The 21,144-nt window shown below is 44.5% G+C and overlaps 1 protein-coding gene across 2 annotated transcripts in view; it reads left to right on the top strand.

Annotated features, from left to right (window-relative positions):
* The window catches only part of STXBP1 (syntaxin binding protein 1), a 67,596-nt gene that overhangs the window by 20,928 nt on the left and 25,524 nt on the right, over positions 1 to 21,144 (top strand). For both annotated transcript variants that reach the window (XM_020874735.2, XM_020874736.2), the window contains exons 2-7: positions 10,460 to 10,509; positions 12,305 to 12,386; positions 15,349 to 15,425; positions 16,398 to 16,476; positions 17,684 to 17,787; positions 19,759 to 19,907. In XM_020874735.2, coding sequence (XP_020730394.1) covers positions 10,460 to 10,509; positions 12,305 to 12,386; positions 15,349 to 15,425; positions 16,398 to 16,476; positions 17,684 to 17,787; positions 19,759 to 19,907 — 541 coding nt within the window. The remainder of the gene's footprint in view (positions 1 to 10,459; positions 10,510 to 12,304; positions 12,387 to 15,348; positions 15,426 to 16,397; positions 16,477 to 17,683; positions 17,788 to 19,758; positions 19,908 to 21,144) is intronic.

A 21,144-nucleotide genomic window follows, 5' to 3' on the forward strand; every position in this document is an offset into this window, starting at 1 on the left:
TAGTCCCTCTGTCCCTGGTCCATCCTATCCTTGACCCAGACTTGAGGTCGTCTCACCTGCGCTTCCTGCGCCTAGAGAGCTCTCCCCTTAACACCTTCACTAGGCTGATCCCTCCTCGTCACCCCCTCAGAGGGCCTTTTCTCCCCAACCCTCATCACGCTCTAGTTCTTTAACCTCTCAAATTTCCTCCCTGGACTTCCCTTGTGGTGAAGTGGATAAGAATCTGCCTGCCAATGCAAGGGAAGACGGGTTCGATCCTCGGTTTGGGAAGATTCCACGTGCTACAGAGTAACGAAGGCCCGTGCGCCACAGCTCCTGAGCCCACGAGCTGCAGCTACTGAAGCCTGCGAGCCTAGGGCCTCTCCGCAGCAAGAGAAGCCACCGCAATGAGAAGCCCACGCACCACACCGAAGAGTCGCCCCCACTCACCACAACTAGAGCAAGTCCAAGCAAAGCAGTGAAGACCCAGTGCAGCCAAATAAAAAATAAAATTGTAAAAAGATAAAAATTCCCCTGAGCACTCACCACTCTCTAGAATGATCTTATCTCCTGTGTGTATTGGCTGTCTCTCCTCTCCACACCAGATGGAAGCACCTTACAGGATGGAATCTTGTTTAGCTTGTTCATCATGGTTTTTTCCAGTGCCTGGAATGATGTCTGGCACATCGGAAATGTTCAATAAGCCATTGTCATTGAATAGAGAGAAATAAACTGGAGAACGGGAGACGTGTCACAAACTGCATGAGGAAGCAATAAGAAACCAATTAGAAATCATTGGATTCTCCCTTATTAGGAAAGTCAGATATCTTTAAAACATGCTGATGGTGCTGGCGGTAGCTGACAGTGCTGAGGACCATTTTAAGACTGAACTAAGTGCCTCACACACATCAAATCATTTACTCCTCACAGTAGCTCTATGAGGCATGTGTGGTCATCCCCATTACATAGATGTGGAAACTGTGACACAGATTCAATCGCTTGTCCCAAGTCTAGTAAGTGGAGGAGCAGCAGGGATGTAAACCTTAACCATTGGCTCCAAACCCATCTGGGCCAGTTTGCTCTGCTTCATCAGGGTGAGCACTGCAGGATCGCAAAGAAAAGCACCCAGGGTTCCAGCGTGGAGTCCAGTCCGTGCTGGCCCCTGAGAGAGTGCGTGGAGTGGGAGGAGCGTTTGGATGGGGATCCAGAGGCCTGCTCCCCTCTGGAATGACCCGTTGGTGCCCTTGCCCACTCCCTGTGGCTGTGTTTCATAGGAGCATCTCAATCCCAAAATGAGGGTCTAGACTCTGTCCTTAGATGGTCTCTGAAATTCTTTGAGTAGAAGTGTTCCTACCCACCAAAGAAGTAGAATCACTGAAAGTTGTTTTACCTCCCAGGCCTGTGCCAGGGAGCCATGGGTTTATGTGTTAGAGCCCCACGCTTGCCGGGATGTGCCTGGCAAAGGATCTGAAAGAGCACTCCCTAAACCAGGAATGTTTGTTTCCCCCCAGGAGTAGGGGTGAGGAGGAGAATGTCACTTTGTAGCTATTCATCTCTCTACTGTTAATTTTTCAACGAGAATGTGCTGCTTCTATGTTATTTAAAACATCATAAAGGCAAAAAAAATTAGAGAGATTTGGGGACTTCCCTGATGGTGCAGTGGTTAAGACTCCATGCTCCCAGTGCAGGGGGTCTGGGTTCGATCTTTGGTCCAGAAACTAGATCCCACATGCTGTAACTAAAGAACCTGCATGCTGCAAATAAGACCTGGCACAGCCAAGTAAATTTTTTTTTTTTTAATTAAAGAGGTTTGTAGTTAGTTGCCAACAGTTCCTGTGTGCATGGGTTTTCCTAAGAGAAGGAACTTGAGAGTACCAGGAAGGCTTGTTTTCAAGTGTTTGAACCATTTCTTCCTGTTTTGTGGAGCCTTAACTTAGTCTACCCGGGAAGGTGCACTTGTTTAGCTGGGAGGACCTTCAGCCCAGAGCAAGACAGTCTTGGTCACCGCCCTCAGATATCTGAAGTGCCGTCAGGGAGAGAGGAACAGACTTGCCATTGCTTCAGAACAGAATTACCAGCAGCATATAGAGTAGAGTTGACAAGGTGTGGAGTCCCAGCCCCATGTGCACTGGGAAACAATGGGCTGCCTTCCTAGAGTCTGGTTATTGTTGCCGTGTGAAAGTCTTCTTTCTAGGTTTTATTTATCTAGGTTTCTAGGTGTTTATTTTGTGTCTGCTACCTCTCTGATGGCTCAGTGGTAAGGAGTCCACCTGCCAGTTCAGGAGACCTGGGTTCAGTCCCTGGGTCAGGAAGATCCCCTGGAGGAGGGAATGGCAACCCACTCCAGTATTGCCTGGGAAATCCCATGGACAGAGGAGCCTGGCAGGCTATAGTTCATAGGGTTGCAAAGAGTCGGACACAACTTAGCAACTAAACAACCACAACCTTCCTAAAGGTTTTAATATTTCTACTGGTTTTTTCAGTTGATTCCCATGATTTCTGCAGGCAGATAACTATGTCCCTCTTACCTTATTTTGTTTTCTTGTCTAAGGGAGTTCTCAGAACAGTGTTAAGTAATGGCAACTTTGAAATACAGCCCAGTGTCCCTGTTGTGACATGAAATATCTTACTATCTGGGAAGTCTACTGACTTGTGCTTCAGCATTAATGCATCTCTTCCTAGATAAGCAGAGGTCACTGACTCTTTCCTTAGAAGTGGTATAAGGGTTCTTCTGTTCGATTCTATATTAAGATTTAAGATTTATATACATTGGTGCCATTATTCCGAAGCATATTCACATGTTTATTGTGGGTCAGGGAAATTTAGAAGTTTCTGCTGAAATACATGTAGAGTTTGATATCTAAATATTTTGGTGATTATTTTAAACTGTATTTTAAATATATATTTCTTTTTTAGGATTTTTATATTATATTAAAAACCATTATTGATGGAAATGAAGTGCTATAATTTTCTTATTTCATTGTCTGTATGAATAACATGTTTTTATGGTGATGTCACAGTGGTACCTTTTGTTCTGTGCCTCAGACCTGCCAGATACCTTCCCAGGCATATTGTCTTGTTAACCCTCACAACAGATCACTAGAGTGTTATAATTTTGTAGATGAGTAAGCTGAAACCGAAAAAATTTTATACTTGTTCAAGGTCCACAGCTAACAAATACCTGAACCTGGATTTTCCCTGGTCTGTCTAATTTTAGTGCTTCCCTTGGCATTTTCTCTTTCTTTTTTAAAAATTAATTTGAATTGGAGTATGGCTGCTTTGGGCTTGCCTGGTGGCTCAGCTGGTGAAGAATCTGCCTGGAATTCAGGAGACCCCAGTCTGATTCCTGCTTTGGGAAGATCCGCTGGAGAAGGGAGAGGCTCCCCACTCCAGTATTCTTGGGCTTCCCTGGTGGCTCAGCTGGTAAAGAATCCGCCCGCAATGCGGGAAACCTGGGTTGGAAAGATCCCTGGAGGACAGCATGGCAACCACTCCAGTATTGTTGCCTGGAGAATCCCCATAGACAGAGGAGCCTGGCAGGCTACAGTCCATCGGGTCACAGAGTCAGACATGACTGAGTGACTAAGCACAGCACAGCACATGGCTGCTTTAGGCATTTTTTTCTTGGTCATGAGGGTGGGAGTGACGTCTGCCTAAGTAACTAGCCTTGTTGTTCAGTCACTCAGTCATGTCCGAGTCTTTGTGACCCCATGGACTGCAGCACACCAGACTTCCCTGTCCTTCACAGTCTCCTGGAGCTTGCTCAAACTCATGTCCATTGCGTTAGTGATGCCATCGAACCATCTTGTCCTCTGTCATCCCCTTCTCCTTCTGTCTTCAACCTTTCCCAGCATCAGGGTCTTTTCTAATGGGTCGGCTCTTCAAATCAGGTAGCCAAAGTATTGGAGCTTCAGCTTCACCATCAGTCCTTCCAATGTATATTCATGGTTGATTTCCTTTAGGATTGACTGGTTTGATTTCCTTGCAGTCCAAAGGACTCTCAAGAGTCTTCCCCAACACCACAGTTCAGAAGCATCCATTCTTTGGTGCTGAGACTTCTTTATGGTCCAACTCTCATATCCATACATGACTACTGAAAAACCATAGCTTTGACTGTATGGACCTTTGTTGGCAAAGTGATATCACTGCTTTTTAATACAATGTCTTGGTTTGTCATAGCTTTTCTTCCAAGGAGCAAGTGTCTTTCAATTTCATGGCTGCAGTCACCATCTGTAGTGATTTTGGAGCCCAAGAAAATAAAGTCTGTCACTGTTTCCACTGTTTCACCATCTATTTGCCATGAAGTGATGGGACCTGATGCCATGATCTTAGTTTCTTGAATGTTGAGTTTTAAGCCAGCTTTTTCACTCTCCTCTTTCACTTTCCTCAAGAGACTCTTTAGTTCCTCTTCACTTTCTGCCATAATAAGGGTGGTGTCATCTGCATATTGGTATTTCTTCTGGCAATCTTGATTCCAGCTTGTGCTTCATCCCTCCTGGCATTTCACATGATGTACTCTGCATATAAGTTAAATGAACAAGGTGACAATATACAGCCTTGAGGTACTCCTTTCCCAATTTGGAACTAGTCCCTTGTTCCATGTCCAATTCTAACTGTTGCCTCTTAACCTGCATACAGGTTTCACAGGAGGCAGGTAAGGTGGTATGATATTCCCATCTCTTTAAAAATTTTCCACAGTTTGTTGTGATCCACACAAAGGCTTTAACATAGTCAGTGAAGCCAGAGTAGAAGTAGAACTAAGCCTTCTACCATCACGCAACTGAGGTTTATTTAAGAGGGCAACTTTCAGAAGAACCACCACTACTGAGCTGGAATAACTAGAGAAAGTCCCTGTCCCTGTGTCGGTCAAAGTGTGGCCTGAGTTTACATTTCTTTAAATCCTTCCACAGAGGGGAGGCACTCCTCCTTCCGGTCAGGCACCAAACTTCCGGTGCCTGAGTTCAGGGTAGCGTGGAGCTCTGTGGGCACAGAGCATAGACTGTTTGAATCCCCCATAGTTCTGAGGACTTTGGTGACACCCCCACTTCTCCCAAGCTTCCAGCCCGTCTGGTATTAGTCATGCTATTTCCAATGTCCTGGTGTGCCATGGGCTTAGATGCCCTGACACGTGTCACTGCCAAGGGCAGTCGTGGGTGCCAGGGGCGGTAAGGTCAGGGCTCTCCCGGGGGTGGCCACTTGGGAGGGGCATGCAGCTATCCCTAGAGCCTGCACTTTGGGGCTCTGGTTGGTATACTGGGTGCATCTGAAGAGGTCCCAGGTAATCTAAGCCACCTGCTCTTTTTCTCAGGACTGGGGAGGAATTTGTTGAGTTTGGGAGTCACCTGGCACCTGCAGGGTATGGTTGAGAAGGAATCTGTATTCCTTCCCTTTGGCCGTGAGGGACACAGCACACCAGGCCTCCCTGTCCATCACCAGCTCTCAGAGTTGACTCAAACTCATGTCCATTGAGTCAGTGATGCCATCCAACCATCTCATCCCCTGTCATCCCCTTCTCCTCCTGCCTTCAATCTTTCCCAGCATCAGGGTCTTTTCAGATGAGTCAGCTCTTCACATCAGGTGGCCAAAGTATTGGAGTTTCAACTTCAGCATCAGTCCTTCCACTGCATATTCAGGACTGATATCCTTTAGGATGGACTGGTTGGATCTCTTTGCAGTCCAAGGGACTCTTAAGAGTCTTCTCCAACACCACAGTTCAAAAGCATCAATTCTTTGGCACTCAGCTTTCTTTCTTTTTTTTTTTTAAATTTTATTTTTCCCCCCAATTATTTTTATTAGTTGGAGGCTAATCACTTTACAATATTGTAGTGGTTTTTGCCATACACTGACATGAATCAGCCATGGATTTACATGCGTTCCCCATCCTGAACCCCCCTCCCACCTCAGCTTTCTTGATAGTCCAACTCTCACATCCATACATGACTACTGGAAAAACCATAGCTTTGACTAGACGGACCTTTGTGGGCAAAGCAATGTCTCGCTTTTTAATATGCTGTCTAGGTTGGTCATAACTTTTCTTCCAAGGAGTAACCGGGGCCATGGTTCTCAGAATTATGCAGAAGTTAAAGCTGCCCTAGCATTGTTGTTATTTAGTCACTAAGTCATGTCTGACTCTTTGCTATCACATGAACTGTAGCCTGTCAGGCTCCTCTGTCCATGGGATTTCCCAGGCAAGAATACTGCCCTGGTGTCTTCTGTGCCAAATGCTCAGGCTAGGTGGTGGTGGAACGGACGGTTTGCCTGGAAATCACGTGGTTTGGAATGCAGAAATAAGACCCTCTGGCTGGACCAGCCTCGGAAGGCTTTATTGTTTCTCTCCACACAAGGAGGACTTCTAAGGGAGTTGAAATGTGATTGCCAGGGATTATTTGTGAGGAAGTAGCCCAGCCTACTTGATTCTTAATGCTAAAATGGGCTTTAATCCTTGTTTCCTTTTTGGTATTGGATTAGAAAAATGTAGGGCAGGATTAGAACTGGCTGACAACAATACAACAAATACAGGCCCTGAGAATTTCAGAACAGGAATCACCAGGCAAGAAGGCTTGAACCCAGAGTGTATTCTCAGTCTTTAGGACTCATGATCCTTGTTCTGATTTTCTGATTATGTCTCTGCCTTCACCTATCAAAAGGTGACGTGAATTTAAATTAATTTTGTGTAGCAGAAAAAAAACCCTCAGTAATACAAAAAAGATAGTGTAATAATACCCTCCTCCACTGTCACATTTGCAAACAAAACTCGATATGTTTTATCAGTTATTAATAGTACATTATTTTGGAGAGCCAGTCAGAGCACTGATGAGGCCGTAAATTGTGCTTTTGGAAAATAATTCAGTAGAATTTATCAAGAGCTCAGCATATTTATTGTTGGTGGTGTTTAGTTGCTAAGTCATGTACGACTCTGCAACCCCTGACAAGAGTACAGGAATGGGTTGCCATTTCCTTCTCCTGACCCAGGGATCAAACCCAAATCTCCTGCATTGGCAGGTGGATTCTTGACCACTGAGCTCCCGGGGAAGGCCAAGAGTTTGGGACTTTCTCCAACCTTACCTCCTACCTTTATTTGACAATAACACCCAGATTTTAAACTGTAGCTAAAGGTCAATCTTTCAAGCTTCCCTACCCTGTATCTCCACCTCAGACATCTTAGTCATCTCAATCTTTAGTCAAAAAAGGACTGTGAGTACTCTCCAACAGATCAGTTCTTTTCTTCCTCTAAATATTTTGTGTCTTTGTCAATTTCTTTATCTAAATGAAAAAGCTAGGAATTTTGTGTTTCTTTTCTTTATTTTCCCATATACCCAATTCAGCAGCTAGCCCTGTTGGCTTTACCTCCAAATAAATAGGAAATTCACCCACTTTTAGGGAGTTGCCTGGTGGCCCAGTAGTTAAGACTTCACCTCCCAATACAGGAGTTGCGGGTTCCGTCCCTGGTCGGTGAGCTAAGATCCCACATGCCTTGCAGCCAAAAAACCAAAAACATAAAACGGAAGCAGTGTTGTAACAAACTCAATAAAGGTTTTAAAAATGGTCCACATCAATCCTCCTCATCTCCACTGCCACCAGCCATGGATGGGCCCTCGGGAAGGCATCCTGACTGCACCCTTGCTTCAGTTCTCTCCCCCACTCCCCCTCCAGCCTCATCTCTGCATACAGCAGATGATGTCCCTGACCTCCGTGGCTTTCCAGTGCCCTTCTGATAAAATCAGACTCCTGTCAAGGTCCCTCATGGTCTGGGCTCCAGCCTCAGCTCCTACCAGCTTTAGTTCCAAGAAGCTGTCAACTTCTTTTTCCTTTTTCCACCTCCAGCCTTTGTGCCTCCCCCTGCTCCCTTCCCAACTTTTGAGGGGCTGGGGTCTTCCTCAGAGAGGCTGTGCCGGATCCCACCCTCCCCCTTTTTTTTAACCTTGTCATGCAGGATCTTCACTCCCCAACCAGGGATCAAACCTGCACCCCCTGCAGTGGGAGCATGGAAGCCTAACCACTAGATAGCCAGGGAAGTACCACCCGCCCCCACCCCCGACCCCGGGCCGCCTTTTTTTCCCCTGGGTTTTTTTTTTTTTTTTTAATCCTAATCCCTCCTGTATCTCTTTCTCTTTTTTTTTTTAGGTTCTCAATGGTTATCTATTTTGTACATAGTGTCAATAGTATATAAATGTGGATCCCAATCCTCCCAGTTCATCGCTTCCCCTGCTTTCCCCCTTGGTATCCATCTGTTTGTCTGACCCCCTCTTAAAGGTAGCTCCCCGCGCTAGGGTTTTTCTTTTCTACCACTGCCCTTATCTGTTTGCCTCAGAGCACTTGTGAGGAGAAGCCCTCTTGTCTTGTCTGCTCTGTCACTAGCATGTAAGCTCCGGAGGAGACGTCTCTGCTGCTGTTCGTCCCTGGTGCTGGGTCCAGTGACCAGTAAACAGTGAAAATGAGTAAAGGAGAGTGTATTTTCCAGATCATTATTTCTAGTAGGTGCATAGTATCCATTGCCCAAATGTAACCTAATTAACTTAACCACTGGCTTATTGGATATATTTGTCCCCAGTTTTTCACCACACTGAACCATGGGAAATAATCTGAATGACTGTTGAGAAATTGTTGACTAGATTAAGGAGTACTACGCAGGCATTTAAGATCCTAGGAAGCATTTTTATTAACATGGAGAAATGAGTTTTTGTAATGAGAAAAAAGCATAATATGAAAAAAATTATATATACAGCATGTTATCAGCTGTGTAAAAGTTCATGGGAAAAGAGAGTAGGAAACTGTCAATTATGCATTTCAGGCTGGCAAGATTACAAATAATTTTTCTTTTTTTTTATAGTGTGCAAGGCATACATGGTGTTTTCCTCTTTATACTTTTCTGTGTTTTCCAAGTTTACTACAATAATTGTGTGGGTTTTTATAATTAGGTAAAAAGTCTTAAAATTTTTAGAATACTTTTATGACATATCAGATTACTGGAGATAGAAGCAGAGTTAGGGGACTATTGCGCTTCGGGGAATGAGCTAAATGTTTGAAGCACACTTGCTAATGACAGTTCTTAGCCTCTGACTCCTTCTAGGCCTGTGAGTGATCTGGGTTTAAAAAGAGTAGAAAGATAAAGACCATTACAGTATACTAACACATATATATGGAATTTAGAAAGATGGTAACGATAACCTTATATGCAAAAAAAGAAAAAGAGACTCAGATGTATAGAACAGACTTGTGGACTCTGTGGGAGAAGGCGAGGGCGGGATGTTTCAAGAGAACAGCATCGAAACATATATATCTAGGGTGAAACAGATCACCAGCCCAGGTTGGATGCATGAGACAAGTGCTCAGGCCTGGTGCACTGGGAAGACCCAGAGGGATGGGGTGGAGAGTGAGGTGGGAGGGGGGACCGGGATGGGGAATACATGTAAATCCATGGCTAATTCATTTCAATGTATGACAAAACCCACTGCAATGTTGTAAAGTAATTAGCCTCCAACAAATAAAAATAAATGGAAGGAAAAAAAAAAGAAAAGAAAAGTACAAAAAAAAAAAAAAACAGTAGTAGAGCACTGTTTCCTGTGAATCTTCCGTGGCCAGGTAGACTTGGGTGTGGTATGGCATTACAGAAACTGTGGCTTACAAAAACATTGTTTGGGGGTTTGAGAGCATCCCACAGATATACTTAGAACTGGAAGGATATCACAACTGCTCTTCACATCTGTTTTTGTAGCTTAGGGAGGGTAGGCTTATGTGGCCTGGGCATTGTCATAGAATTTTACTCACTCATCTTAAGTCAGTGATTCTGAAACACTAGGCACTTTGGAAATTTGAGGTCAAAACTGCCTTCATAATAGTGCTAAAATGTTATCTGCCTCTTTGCTTTTATTCTCTTGCAAACACACAGTGGATTTTTCCAAATGCTATATGATTCATAAATTGCAGAAGCAGCTAGGAGAACCCAGCTGTCTTCTACAAAAACAGACATTGAGGAGTGTTGCAAAAATGCGCCACAATGCCAGTATCCTCAGTAAAATTATTTTATAATGGAAAATATATATATCATTTTAATGGCATGCAAGTATGTTACCATAGAATGGGTTTGTTATTGTAATTGAATTAATACATATTTTTAAAATATCTCAGTTTAACTTCTGATATAGCAAATGTCAATGGATATTTATGTGTATACACAAACACTCTTTGGGGTCAATTTTTAAGAATGTAAAGGGGTCCTGAGATCAGAAGGTCTGAGAACCAGTGAATCGAGGGCACAGGAAGAGAAGTGTCTTTATGATGGATTGATTATGACCCAGTAGATAGATTGGTTGAATTGCATGACCCAAGAGAACAAGGTCTATGGAGGGAAGATGACCTCATCTCATAGGCAGGGGTTGGAAGTCCTTGAAATTACATTAAATTTTTCTCCTCCTTCCTTCCCTCCCTCTCTCCCATCTTCCCTCCCTCCCTCCTTCCTTCCTTTTTCTCTCCCTTTTAGAGATCATGCATGATGTGATAAAGAAGGTGAAAAAGAAGGGAGAATGGAAGGTAAGTGGAAGAGCACAATGAATGACCTTGAAGGTGAATTCATGGGGAAGAACACGAATGGGGTGGCACTGGGGAGAGGCATGCAGGTGAGGAATGAGGACCTTTGCTGTGTCCAAAGAATACAAAAAGCTTCTGAACTGGCAAAAGGTAATCTGCTGTGCCTCCCATTGTATAAGATCCTGGTTAGGAAATCTCTGGATCATGAAGCTTATCTTTAAGATCACCTGGTGGGGCATTCTAGCAGTGGAACCCTCTGATTCAAACAGGATCTTACCTGGAACCCATTGATTAAAGCAGAAGGTGGAATTATTCTGCTTGCTATGGGAGACAAGAGGGGACCCTTCATGCCCCTCCGGTGGCCCTAAAGCCTCTCATGGAGCCCATGCAACAGTCTGAAAAGCCCTTATCTGGCCTATTCCTGTCTGTCTGTAGCTACACAAGACAAACCAAGTCAGCTTGTGTGTTCATTTAACATTGAGAGCAACGCTGGAAACTGTTTTGTACCTGAAACAAATATTTAAGTAATCTAACTGATTATGACTTGGTCCTGGGAGTGGATGATACAAGTCAGAATCGTGCTGTCCTCCAGGAAGTCAGAGTTTGAAGGACCTTCTGATCGTCTGGGACTAGGCATCAGAGTGACCAAGAGGGCACACTCGAACTTCTGCGTGTGTTGTCGAAGGGCTTATGCTAACCATTCTTGCCCCTAAGTTTTCCTGCAGTCAGGAGCCTCAAGTTCATTGGGCCTTGGAACAGCTTGGCACCAGGAAGCTTTTAAAGTCTCACCCTAACCTCATGAACATAACCTCATAAACATGAGATCACATTTTACCAGAGCGTCCATATTCATACCCAGGGTGGGAGGCCAGCGGGTGGGAACTCTTTCTGCCTGCCTTTCTCTGTCACCCTTCCCATCAGTAATGGACTTGTGGACATGAGCATTTTAAACCCTGGAGAAGCTGCCTTATGAAATGAAACCTGATTGGTCCTTGTGCTACAGCAAAATGCTTTGGGGCCCACATTTTTCTAGCTCCTGTTGCCTGGGTTTATATCTTTGAGGAAGGAGAAGAGGAATAACCTTATTTTAGCTTCCTCTCTCCGCTGTGGGTCAGGTGGAGATAGGAAAGGTTTGCTGAAGAGCTGCAGGTATGATGCTTTCAACCAGGATGGCATGTTCCTGTCCTTCTCGTCTAGACTGAGGTAGAGTTTACTCCTGGACAACACATGTGCTGGTCCATCCTGATGATGTCTGCAACAAAGTCCTCGCTTCCATCCTGCCAGTGTGGCACTAGTGTTCATTCTCCCTTAAAGAGAAAGCTTATGCACTGAAAAAATATAGATTCCTCTGACTGTGGGTGCTGCGTATGAAATTTTTTTTTCTTTTGCATTTTTATGAGTAATTATTTTCTTTGTCATCGGAAAAATTTTAATTTTTTTAAGTTTAAAAAATCAAGTCATGTCAGTGAGAGCAGACTCTCCTAGAAGCTTAGGTTTGGTGGGAAAATAAAAGCTAGTGTGTATCTTGGCAAACTTCTGGCCCCTAGGGAACCTCGATTGCTCAGAATTCTGTGTTTCTGGGCTCTTCCTGAAGTCTGATGCAGTCAGGGGAGGCAAGCGTCACAGCTGGTGCCCCCCAGGCTGTGAACTGTTCCCTGTGCTTCCAGACTGTGAACTGTTCCCTTTGCTTCCAGGTGTGAACTGTTCCCTGTGCTTCCAGGTGTGAACTGTTCCCTGTGCTTCCAGGTGTGAACTGTTCCCTGTGCTTCCAGGTGTGAACTGTTCCCTTTGCTTCCAGGTGCTGGTGGTGGACCAGCTGAGCATGAGGATGCTCTCCTCCTGCTGTAAGATGACGGACATTATGACCGAGGGGATAACAAGTGAGTGTGGTGGGGTGTTCTTTCTCCTCCCTGTTCATTATTGTCTTGCTTGGCTTTAGACCCCAGGCTTTCTTGTTCATCACCAAATCCCTAGTTTCCAGTCCAGTGTTAGATGCCCACTAAGTATCTGTGAAAGGATGCCAAAAGGAAGGCTCAATTAAGAAAAAAGGCAGGCCAGCCAATAGAAAAAAGAGTGGCACCTAACAAAGCAAGAAATCCAAATGGCCAATAAATACATGAGAACTTGCCCACCCTCATTAGTGGTCAGGGGAATGCCGTTAAAACCAGAGTGAGATACTGCTCTGTCAGATTGGAGTATTTACACTACGATAATGCCAAGTGATAGGATATAGGAGAAGGGGAACTCTGATATGATGAGTTGGTATAGCTACTTTCAAAAACCTTGGAGGTGTATAGGAGAGTTGAGGCCTGCAGGTCCTGTAAGCCAGCATGTCTGCAGTTAGATGTGTGTTCTAGACAACTCAGGCATGTGTGCCCAGGAAGGTCACAGATCATTGCTCATAGTAGCCACAAAGTAGGAACAACCAAAAGTTCCATCAGGAGAAGAATGGTACAATAAATTGTGGGACAGTCACACAACAGAATATTACATAGCAAAGGAAAGGAATGAATATTAACTACTCTCTCATTCCAAAATGTGAATGAATCTGATAAACAATGTTGAGCAAGAGAAACAAGATACAAAAGAGTCCTTAACAATGTGCTTTAATTTACATAATATCCTAGAACAGGCAGAGCTAAGCCATACTGCTTTGAAATGTGGGGATAAGTGAATCTTAAACAACCATTAGAGAAGTGATCACCATTCATGTTGCCGTGGTGGTTCTCTTTAAGGGAAAAGGAGAGGTGGGGATGTTGAGGGAGGGGGAAAAGGGTAGCGGGGGCACTTCTGCAGTGCTGATTGTTCTGCTTCCTAATGGGATGGTGCTTGTGCAGTTATGTGTATATTTATGTTTAATTCACCATTTGGAATGTGTGTTAGAACTTCACAATAATAGGTTTCTGAAATAAGATAAATCACCTGCTCAAGGTCCCTGGGCAGCACCACACCTGAGACTAGGACACAGCCCTCCTGGCTTCTGTCCCAAGCTCTTTTTCACATTTGTGAGCAGGGCTGCCGTCTATGGGGTCTCACAGAGTCAGACACAACTGAAGCGACTTAGCAGCAGCAGCAGCACCAGCAAGTCTTACTTGGGGGCTCCTTTCAGGAGAGATGTATTTTCATCTGTGAAACAGCACTGATGGAAAAGCAATCTATTTTGAGGTATTATTTCAAACAAGGGAGTTAACCTTTGTTTTCCTCCTAAAAAATGTTGAGTGAAACGTATCTCTTACAATGCAGCTTATATATACACACACACACACATATAACAATTTGTGGGCTACAACCACACCTGGAATGTGACTCCTTTGTTTTTAAAAACACATTTCCACCAAAAAAAAAAAAAAGTTTAAAAAAAAAGAAAACAAAAAAATTAAGACACATTTCCAAATCTAGTTTATCTGTCACCAAAAACCATAGTCCTATAAATGGGAGTATGGAATTTTTGGTGTGACTTTTTGTCATTCAGTGATCCAAGACCAGGCTTGCCCCTGTTTTGAGCTTGCAGAGTTATTTTCTTCATTGAACTTCTAAAACTTTTTTTTTCTCTATCAAAACAAAAAATGCAAATATAGGAAAAAAGCCAAATGTAGCTTGTGAGCTTCTAACAAAGAAGAGCGCACCACCCTGCCCTCCTCCTCCTCCCCCATCCCCCAGGGTCCATCACCCCGGAGGCAGCCCTTCTGCTCTTTCTTCCAGTTATCTTTTTGATATTTCTAAATAAATGCTTATATGGTCATTTCTGGATTCATCATGTTAGACATTATCCTGTGGTAGATGAGGGTTCATCTCTCCCGTCCTACACACAGACTCTTCCCTATCACAGAAGTTATTTTTTTTTTTTAATGTCCTTACTCGGCAGAATTTTAAATTTTGCAAGCCTGTGTGGACCACCCCCCTGAAATATTTGGGGGGAAGTATTACTGGCATATGAAATTCAGAAATCTATGAGCCTTGTTGTACAGCAGAGACCAATACGCGTTGTAAAGTAATTTTCCTCCAATTAAAAAAAAAAATCTATAACCCCTGATAACACAGATGGTTGAGAAATTTTGGCATTTAATTTGAATATTATTCAGGGTGAAAAGTCTTTGTGTTACAGGGATACTTCTAAAGGGATGCTTTTATTTGCTGACATCACCTTCACAGGAAGAAGAGCACCATTAGATTTCCTGCTTGCTCTGTACCAGAGGACAGTGTAGCATAGAGGACATGTCCTAAGCTTTATCAGGTGACTAGTGAGATGATCCCTTTCCCAGAAGGATGTCTTTCCCCTTGCTGACATTCTATAAAAGAAACCAGCAAATCAGACACCCATGGTTTGCTTCAAGCAGAATTTGCTGTTTAGTTTTTGAGCTATTGAGAGGAACAGTCTTAATCCAGAGAATATGTTTGGAATGTCTTCATCTGATAGACAGAGGAAAATGATAAAATGATCCAATTGTTGAAAAACAAACTTAACTTGGAAATTCTAAAGGAACTGGGATTATCTAGGACAGATGAGGGAAAAAAAAACAAACCTGAAGGAAGAGGCAAAAGTCTGTTCTTGACAGAATGAGATAGCAGTTTCCATTTTCAATCAAAGCAGATCGAGGAATTTCCTTGAACTGAAATGGGAAGTGGGAGGGATTTCATGTGATGAGGTTTTGGGTTTTCTCCCACCTTGAGCATGGTGAGACACAGAAATGTGATCACTCTGAGGAAGGGGCGTTGAGTCTCCTCCCTACTCTGTCGATTTTTGCCGTGCCAGCCGGAAGGTGGCCTCTCTCTGTGGCTTCTAGTTTCATGATCACCAGTTCTGTTCTCTTATTCATCATGGGCTGCTGTTTTGCTGTCTAGTTGTGGAAGACATCAACAAGCGCCGAGAGCCGCTCCCCAGCCTGGAGGCTGTGTATCTCATCACTCCCTCTGAGAAGGTAAACCCTCCCGGAAGAGCTTTGGCTGAGGTCAAACACTCTGGCTTGGTGTCTGTGTGGCACCGTGTCTGACATTTCTGGGTTAAGCAGGCATTTAACACACTGCTCTGTTTAAGCGTGCAATCCACAAGCAGGGAAGGAGGGGGCTGGTGAATAATGAAGAGTGCATTAAGCTTGCTGCAGAAAGCCAGGTCGGGCCAATCTCATTTATTCCTTTCTAGGTAGGAGATCACGTTATCTAGTGATCCACCTGCAGAACTTGTGTATTTTACACTGTCAGATTTCTTTTCTCCTTTCTTTCTTTCTTTTTTTTGGTGGGAGGGGGCTGCACCCTCATGGCTTGCAGGATTTTAGTTCCCTAATCTGGGCCCCCTGTGGTTGAAGCACTGAGTCCTAACCACTGGACTGCCAGGGAATTCCCAGATTTATTTTAGCAATATCCATTAGAGTTTAGATTTACTTGTCTTACCATTTTGGGTGATTGGTTCAAATCAGCATCTAAGCAATACCCACCTCCTTGCTCTTGGTTGCTAGCTGTCTTAGGTGTCTTGATCTATGTAAATTCCCCCTAGTTTTCATTTCATTAAAAACAAAAAACAAAACTGACTTATGTGTGAGTTTCTGCAGATGCAACTAAATCGCCAGAACTCCATGGCAATGAGTCTCCTAGCAGGTTTCTGAGCAGTTTGCTCTTTTGTGGGTCTCTTCTTAGGAACCCAAATAATGGTGGGTGCAGAGAACAGCTGCTGTCATTCTGGAATGAGCTAGAGAGGCTTTTGTTAGTCTAAACTCTGAAATAATCCTCAAGTCCTCAGAACTCAGTTATGACTGAACGTGAGTTAGCATTATAATCAGAAGTCCCTTTCTATCTTGTGCATGTAGCTTGAAACCAGTGTGGATTCGACTCTGTTCAGATGTAGGTCCCATTTGCTTCTAGAATCGGATTCAGTTCCCTTTTTTCCCTCTCCACAGTCTGTCCACTCTCTCATCAGCGACTTTAAGGACCCGCCGACCGCCAAGTACCGGGCCGCACACGTCTTCTTTACCGACTGTGAGTAGGGCGGGCCGTGCCACTCCGGCCTTTAGACTAGCACCCCGGCCTTTAGACTAATGCCCCCGCACAGCCAGACCAGCCCCACGGCCGGCCAGGCCGGTGGCGAAGAGGTGAACTGTTCCCACGTGTGTCCCCATCTTTCATTTTCTCTTCAAAAGACAAATTGCATAAGAGAGAAAAACAAATGCCTACAAATACAAAACCTACTAGGTCTTGCAGTCCTTCCTAATTAAAAAAAAAAAAAAAAAAGCTCCTCTTCTAAGGGCTAGCGTGTTTAATGCCAAGAAGAATTTCCCAATACCAGCCTTGGTGCTCGCAGGATAGCCTTCCAGACATCACTATAAACTGCAGTGCATTTCCACCTACTTTTCAACTGTTGCTACAAAGGCAGTCTGACCTAGTGGTGTTTGTATTAGATAGAATTTATCACTGTCCTAGGATCTGTTTTCTTGCTTTGTGGAGGTTTTGTGCATGGAACCTAGTACTAGAAGCATCTTGGTCAGTCTTTGTTAATGGCAAAGAGAGATGAATCGGACTAGATAGCTTAAGAGTGCGCAAAAATGACAGTTCACCCCATGTTCTCTCTGGTGAAAACTCCACAAAACTCACCATTGAGAAAATGAGAAAAGGGTCTTGCAAAGAACAATTTTATATGCTTTGAAGATGGGTGGCAAAGGAAGCAGGTAAATGGCATTAATAATAATAAACCAGTAACACATTTCCAGGGACCTGAAACTGTTTGTTTGGCCCAGGAGAGTCATGAGAAATTGTGGTTCCCCGACCAAGTGGGTCTTCTGTGCAGCTGAGTTCCTTAGAAGGCCTGCGGAAGTGTCTGCATCACAGTGCCCAATGATTTTATTTTTCCTAAGTATGTCAGGTGTGGGGTGTTCAGACCTTTTCCTGATGCCTTCTTGATCTCTTCTGGTTCTTTTTCTTCTTCTCCTTAATATCAGAAAGTGGTTTTTTAAAGTCAGCTCTCAATATCTCAGCCTTTATTGCCAATTGTTTCTTTGTTCTATGTGGAGGGCCTCCTAGGTGGTTTTGTATTCCTTTTATACCCTAGAGGCAGTAAGTTGTAGGATGGGATAAACTTCCTGTTTGCTTTTTAAAAATCCTAATAATAAAGAATTCACCAGACATGTGCAAATGTTGAAACCAACAAGCAAGTGGACAGGAAACCCTACTGTCTTTGTCATCCCGGCAGCTTGTCCAGATGCCCTATTTAACGAGCTGGTAAAATCTCGAGCAGCCAAAGTCATCAAGACTCTGACGGAAATCAACATTGCGTTTCTCCCATATGAATCCCAGGTGAGCCTTCGAGGGGATGGGCAGAGAAAGCCTGCATCCTGGTTATTCTCTCAGGAACTCCAGCCAAGTCAGAGAGGGTGGGGCAGGGGTGCAGTAAAGAGAGTGGGGGAAGGAGCTACTCAATGATGTCCTGTAAGTGGATGTTTATGTAATGGAAACGGTCTTTCTTAGAGGGTCTGCCCGAGATGCCTCACTCTTACTCTCCAGTTATTTCTGACTTTTCTCAGCCATCATGTCCTTCTTGGTGTTCATTTCATCCTTGCTCAGTGTTCACGCCTATTGGCTGACTCCTTGAATAAGTAAAAAGTAGCCAATCCAGAAAGAGCTGGGAGGAGAGGAGGGGAAGGGATCAGACTACACCCATCTGCTGCTAAGGAGGCTGTTTTTATGTAGAGATAACCTCAGCTTGTCACGTGTGGAGGAACAGATGGTATCCTTCGTCACAAGCCGTTAACACTTCACGTGCTGAAACTGCTCCCCTTGGAAAAAAACAAAGTCATTAAACCAGTAAAAGTGAAGCTGATTGTGAGAGAATGTACAAAATTTATACCATAGTATTTCAAGATTTGTTAAAATGCCTCCTCCTCGTCAAGAAGCAAAAAATAGCACAACTTCTGTGCATTTTGTAGAAGTAAGAGATGGTTGTGGCATATCAGGTCTTTATGGATCAGCCTCTAATAATAGATGCCAGAGAGTGACGAATTCTTAGGTAAGAAGACATGGAAAAAATAGAGCGTGAATATTTTCAAAAGAGTCTCTTTCCCTTCTGACTTGGCCTAAAGCCTATTCTCAGCCAAGGGCTGGGATTTTTTTTTTCCTCTCTGTGAGCCCTCTCACCACCTGGATTGAACAAAATCCAACTTGAGCATATTCAACCATATTGTATTTCATCTGTTTTTGTTTTTTTATGTTTGGTTTACTGTATGTCACATGTGCACATTTTTTTTTGTTGTTCAGTTGCTAAGTTGTGCCTGACTCTTAATGACCCTGTGGACTGTAGCCCACCAGGCTCCTTTGTCCATGGGATTTCCCAGGCAAGAATACTGGAGTGGGTAGCCATTCCCTTCTCCACCATATATTTTTGAAAAGTAATAAACTTAAAAAAATTTTTTAAACCTCAAGTTTTCAAGATGGGGGTAGTTCACATCAAGAGATTCTTCTGAGAGAATACTGATGCCTGGTAACCTGCTGGTTTAAGAGAAAATTTTAAACCTCTGAAACCTTCCAAAAAGGATAAAAGAGAAAAATACTAAGAGCATACTTTGAGAATAGGAAATTATTAAATCCATAGAAAGCTCCTTTGTTTGCCACAGTCACAGCACAATTTCTAGCTTGTTCCCCATTTATTTAAACTTACAGTGAATAGCCGGTGTGGTCTGACAAGGCCCCTCCGCTGCTCTCCTCCTGGGCTCCGCATCAGTCATCAGACACAGGCATGCCTGCCTCAGGGCCTTGGCTTGACCAGCCCCTCCTTTGGGAGCCCCCTGGGAAGAAACTCCACCTCCTTCAAGCCCTCACTCAAATGTCCCCTCCTCAAGGAGGCCTCCAGTCCTCCCTGTCCAGCCCTCAGGCATTCTTTCTCTCCTTCTTCTGTTCTGATACACTTACCCATTTCCCACATACCATAAAATTTACTTTTCATTTTGTTCCTTGTTTATTCATCTGCCTTCTCCTGCAAGATTGCACACTCCTGGAGGACAGTAATGGTTTGGTCACTAACAGTTCCCAAGTATGTAGCACAGGGCCTGGCACCCAGCAGGTGCCCAGCCATATTTGTAGAATAAATGAAAACTTGTTCTGGAGCCTCACTACGAGGCTTGGAGGGAACACCATTCTGGAAATATATATATATATATGTTGTTGTTGTTGTTCAGTCGCTGAGTCGTGTCCAACTCTTTGCGACCCCATGGACTGCAGCACACCAGGCTCCTCTGTCCTTGTGTATATACGTATATATTTCCCCTTTCTCAGGTGTATTCCTTGGACTCTGCTGACTCTTTCCAAAGCTTCTACAGTCCCCACAAGGCTCAGATGAAGAATCCGATCCTGGAGCGCCTGGCGGAGCAGATTGCAACTCTGTGCGCCACCCTGAAGGAGTACCCGGCCGTGCGGTACCGGGGGTAAGGCTGCACCCCAGGCTGCCTTCAGCGACCCCCCAAGCGAGGAGCTTGTCCCCAAGTGAGGAACTTCCTCTGGCCTTCCCGTTTTCTGGCAGTTGTCTCCAGAGGATCAAGATCTGAGCATCTCACTTTGATGCTTATTTTCCAATGTTTTTGTTATTTTCTAAATTTTTAATGTGAACTATACTAACATGCAGAAAAGAGCATGGAATACATATATTCAGTTAGTGAGGAACCAAGGGCAAACCTCCACATAACTGTAACCCAGATTTCCTTCGATTTTTTATCCCTTTCTAACCTTAAAAAGCGGCTTTCCTGGTGGCTCAGACGGTAAAGAATCTGCCTTGAAACAAATACCGTCTTTGAAAAAGGTATTTCAGGGTAAGATAAAATAAAAGGAGACTAATTCTCCAAAGGACACAGTCCTCAGATTTGAGCGAGTCATTCACTCATCATTTACCTGCTATGTGCTAAGTGCTAGGTTGGGGGGCTTAACCTGAAGACACAGCCTCTGCCCGTAGAAGCCCCTGATCCAGTCAGGCAGGTAAGATGTGTACTGGCATAGTGTACACCGAGCTGTGCACACCTGCAACATAGCCCTGCAGGACCAGTGCCTGGGGCAGTGCAGGCCTTGGGCCTGGGCGTCCAGAGCAGGAAGAGGCCCCTGAGCTGAGAGGAGCAAGCACAGCATCAGAGCAGAGGCAGCATCTGAGCAAAGGACAGGTCAGGATTTCAGGAGACTGATGAGGAGCTGGGGGCATTTTTGTGTGGACTGTTTGGGTGAGCGAAAGCATGACCCTGGAAAATAAAGGGCAAGTTTCAGGAGGGCTGGTGGTCTCGCCCTGCGTGCGTGCAAGCAGTGGGCAAGGTGAAACCATTGCTGGAGGCCGTGGTTGCCAGGTTTGGGGTCATGCCCTTCGGTGGTTATCACAGGGCAGCCTATGAGGGAGTGAACACAGTGGTGTGGGAGTGCAGGGGTCACAGTCATGCAAAGAGAAGCAACCAGAAGGGGGGACGCTGCCAGAGGAGTGGAGGGCTGAGCGGGAAGTGCCAAGGCGCCTCATCACCTCTTTGTCCCTGGGGATGGGCACCCGTAGGACAACCCTCCACCCACCAGGGTCCTCACTAACAGATGCCCAGCAGAAGTTAAGAAACGAGGGCTGGGAGCTCACTCGTTGAGAGGATGGGACCGGGGGTGGAGCTGCTTCTGCGCTAAGAGTGGCCAGGTGGTGGGCAG

Source organism: Odocoileus virginianus, chromosome 2 (genome assembly GCF_023699985.2).
Source record: "Odocoileus virginianus isolate 20LAN1187 ecotype Illinois chromosome 2, Ovbor_1.2, whole genome shotgun sequence".
Classification (NCBI taxonomy): Eukaryota; Metazoa; Chordata; class Mammalia; order Artiodactyla; family Cervidae; genus Odocoileus; species Odocoileus virginianus.